At 43.8% G+C, this 4,063-nt stretch overlaps 1 protein-coding gene across 1 annotated transcript; it reads right to left on the bottom strand.

Annotated features, from left to right (window-relative positions):
* Positions 1–3,141: 3,141 nt before the first annotated feature.
* Positions 3,142–4,063, bottom strand: LOC103704702 (uncharacterized). Its single transcript, XM_008788105.5, has one exon. The coding sequence runs from the start codon at positions 3,921–3,923 to the stop codon at positions 3,291–3,293; it is 633 nt and encodes a 210-aa protein (XP_008786327.3). The 5' UTR covers positions 3,924–4,063; the 3' UTR covers positions 3,142–3,290.

Here is a 4,063-nt window from a genome sequence, read left to right as displayed (position 1 = left end):
TCCACTGAGATGGCTGGGTTATTAGGATTTAATTAAATATTCACAACTATCAGAGAGACTTTTAGTGGCCTATTGTTCCTTAGTAGTAAGATATTAGTAGGTGCCCTGCAAGACCTATCAAAAAAAAAGAAGAAAAAAAGAAGAGGTTAATGAGCATAGCAAATAGAGGGTGCACGGTGCACTTTGGCCAAGCCAATAAAGTTGTATAAAATTTCTAAAAGTTTGCCGTCTTTCTTTATGTTATATATATATATAGAGAGAGAGAGAGAGAACAAATGGGCTACCCAAAATGGATTGGATATGTCTCATTCTTGAAGGCATGATTTACTCTCAAGAAGTGACTAGGTTAAATTTGGCTGGTTTATACTCCAATGATGTGTTAATTAACCATTTGATTGTTAGTCCTGATTTTCTATTCTAGTAACTTGGATCCTACTCACTTTGTTAAGAATGAAGGAAACATGAAAACAAGATAACATGGAACCAGTAAAACTAAGTGATGTCACCGGTCACAATCATGGAATTAAGGAACTAACATAATCGATGCAACTCAGTTGGATCAGATCTTGACTAATTGGTAAAGTTAGATTGATAGGACTAAAAATTTCCTCTAGCAATATGAATTAACGGGTGAATTTTGTTATAACTTCTACTTCGCATTGATGCAATTTGTACAAATACTTTGTCAAACTTGATACAAGGTAAAGAAAATCTCAAAAAGAATGAAAATAAAGAACAATTATAAGATAAATTAAAATACTGTGGTGTTTATGTAGGGGAAAAAAAAGGGGGGCATTATAATTCTCTTAGTTATTTTTAGGTGAGGGAGGAAAATGAAGAAAACGTATAAAACCGTTGCACGAAACATGCCTTTCCGAGCAATTGCAGCTTTCCGGCCACCATTCGCCATGTTTGCCACAACCACTACTTTTGCCATCATCATTGTTGCCAATTGCTAGTGCTAACTACGACTACTACCGCCATCTCCTCTTCTACCATCCATGTCGCTATCATACTTGCAAGCGTTATCACCATTAGTATATGACTGCATTGTCACAGCTACTTTTTCCACACATTCACATCAATTCCTTTCTTTCTTTTCTTCAAATTTACTTCTCTTTTCTGTTATTTTCTTAAGGAAAATGATGTACATCTCTCAAAAGAGACCTAAAAATAGTGTAATCCTAAATAGGTATGTTTATAAGCAATAATGCAGCCGATTGGGTGACATCTTTTGTGCTGGTATAGTGATGTGGGCGTCTTCTTTTGAGCTACCTCAGCGTCTCTATAACTTGATTGTATCGGATGCTTGTGGATATATCTATTTTACTGCTTCATAATGTAACCAGTCTCAAAAAAAAAAAAAAAAGTATGTATCTTTTTTTGGTACAAGAGTAGGTATATTTATCTTAAGAAACAAACTAAGGCCCCTGAATTAGATGTAAAGCCGTTTCACAGCCTTGGGTAACCTCTAGGGGATACTAGGAGGCGCTTCTTTCTTAATAATTGTGTTCCTAACATTTTATAATCAACAAAAGATATCTAGGAAAGCCTTGGTTCCCTTTGAAAAACTCCATGACAGAGACTAATATTTCATGGGCCAAATTGTGGGCCACGGTGGAAGGCCCTCTTTGTTCTATAGGCACTACTGGGCCACACATTCCCATGCAAAACGTCCAACACTTATTAGCAAGACATTATAGCATTGGCTTTACTCAACCACATCAACCCATCAATGCATCCGGACCAACCATGTGATATGCACCTCGTGCCACTTAATTGTTATAAAGCGTTACACTGAATCACCATCATCATATGTACCTATAAAAATCCGTAATTTCCTAGAGCTGGAGGAGGCTAACTTATTTATGGCTAAGCCCTCCTGCCAAATCTTTTTGAATTTAAACAAGGTAGGATTTGGGCACTTTACATCACACAAATTACAAGTAGGAGAATTGGGTGGAAGCATGTGGCAGTAAAAAATTCAATCATAATAATCATATTCACAACCAGCCAAATTTTTTTCCATTTTTTTCAAACTATTTCGGATCCGATTTATCCATCCTACCTACCATAGTTGCAATAGAAAGTCAAAAGCCATGGCCCGAAAAACCGGAGGGGAGGCATGAAGAATTGGGGAAAGTTTGTCATCCGTAAAACCAAGAAGTAGGGCCCAAAATGTGAAAAAATAACCCAACGGGCCCCAACTGTTGGCGTCATGCGGGATAAAGACATCGCACGTAGTGTGTTGCGTGCGGGCCCGCCACACTTGACCAAAACGCCTCCGTACTTTCGACAACAACGTCAGGTTTCACAAAACCCTCAACTTTTACCTTTTCACGACGTTTCTTTATCCTCCTCCCCTCGGTGACCGGTCACACTTACACAAATATCGATATAAAGATGAAAACGTCAAATTAACGTTCAGGATTGAAGATTTTAACCAAAAAAATCCAAAATAATCCCTGCCGCTCATTCTGCATGATCATACAAACGAACTGTGATTGGTGTGGTGAATGTGGTATAGGATATAATGTTTTCACTGTAACTCGATACAGCCAGCGGTAGGCGTGGAATCTAAAGAAAAGAGCGGGTATGTATATAAAATTACCATTAATTTTTTTTTTAATATTTTATGTAAACTATCATATGCACTCGATGATCTTGCGAGCGTGCTTCGGAAATGGAGCGAAAATATCAAATTTTTTGGTGAACTTCAACCACTTTAACGGCGTGAATCCATGGGCACACGCGAATGTTTGTACTTCGTAGCTATATTCCCCTCCACGTGACATCAACATCTGCAATAATAACCTGAGGCGTGGCATTATCGCGATTCCGAAAGAGGCCGCCGAAGGTCCCAATCGGCATCCGAAAAAGCGAGCACGACCAAAGAGCAAAACGACGGCACCAAGTCTACGACGGACGCGCCCAGCACGTGAGATGATCGAAGCATCGCTACCAAACTAACCCAACTTTTCCCGCATCGTTTTCGTATCCTACGGTCCAAATCAAACGTAGGATACGCCAATTATTGCTACGGATATGTATGCGCCTCAGAACCCCGCAGCAGAAACGATCTATTGCTTACCATCTGATGAACATCAGACGCTCGACAATTCCATTTTCTTCCAATTGCCATACGATAACAAGAAATATTAATTAGTCGCCAAAATTCTTAGATTTTATTACAGTATATATATGTATATAGCAAAAATAGCTGATGAAATTATATATATATTTTTTCTTTTTTGGGAACCTTTTATCAGCCATCATGACCGGCGCGCTTCTCAGCCCCGGGAGAGCGGCGATCGCTGCTGGACGTCCTTCGTCGACTTCCGGTGCCGGAAAGCCTTCATCGGGCTTGGAAAAAGCCACACCCACCCCTTCGCCCTCCCTCCGCCACCGTCGGAATCCGGGTAAGCCACCACCCCGACCGACCTCGATCTCGACAGCTTCACCACTGGCGGTTTCCTCGCCTCCTCCCCCACGTCGACCTTCCTCCTCGAGAAAGACCAGAACGCCCCCCACCCACGCCCCCGGCGCTCCTGCGGCCGAGAAACAACGCCGGGCCCGCCATCCCCTGCGGCAACCGATCTCGACCGCAGGAGCTGGAACCCCGGAAGTCCGGACCGGCGGAACGCCGGCTCGCTCTCGATGAGGTTCGAGACCCGCCCTACAGCCCCGATCCCGGCGTCGCCGCTGCTGGATCTCAAGAGGACGGCGGAGTAGAGAGAGGAGAACGAGGACGCCGACGACGACGACGAGAGTGGGGAGCACCCGCAGGGGCGCACGTTAGCGCAGTCCGGGCACAGGAGCAGGAGCCGGTCCCGGAGGCAGGCGGGGCAAACGCCGTAACAGGGCCGTGACGGATGCTTCCAGCATATCCATCTCTCCTCCTCCCATAGAGCGAGCTCCCCCATCGTCGATCTCCGACTCCCCCTTTGTCGTCCGCCGTCCGATCCCTCCTCCTCCTCCCGCTCTTCCAACCTAGGCTATTTCCGGAACGGGAAAACACTGACCCGTTCTCTGGTTTTCGGGACTAAAGCGCAATATATAGAGA

Source organism: Phoenix dactylifera, chromosome 6, assembly GCF_051530095.1.
Source record: "Phoenix dactylifera cultivar Ajwa chromosome 6, Ajwa_hap1_PhDact_Kaust_v1.1, whole genome shotgun sequence".
NCBI lineage: Eukaryota > Viridiplantae > Streptophyta > Magnoliopsida > Arecales > Arecaceae > Phoenix > Phoenix dactylifera.
Note: the sequence above shows the minus strand (reverse complement) of the source record. Positions and strands in the feature narration are given on the sequence as shown.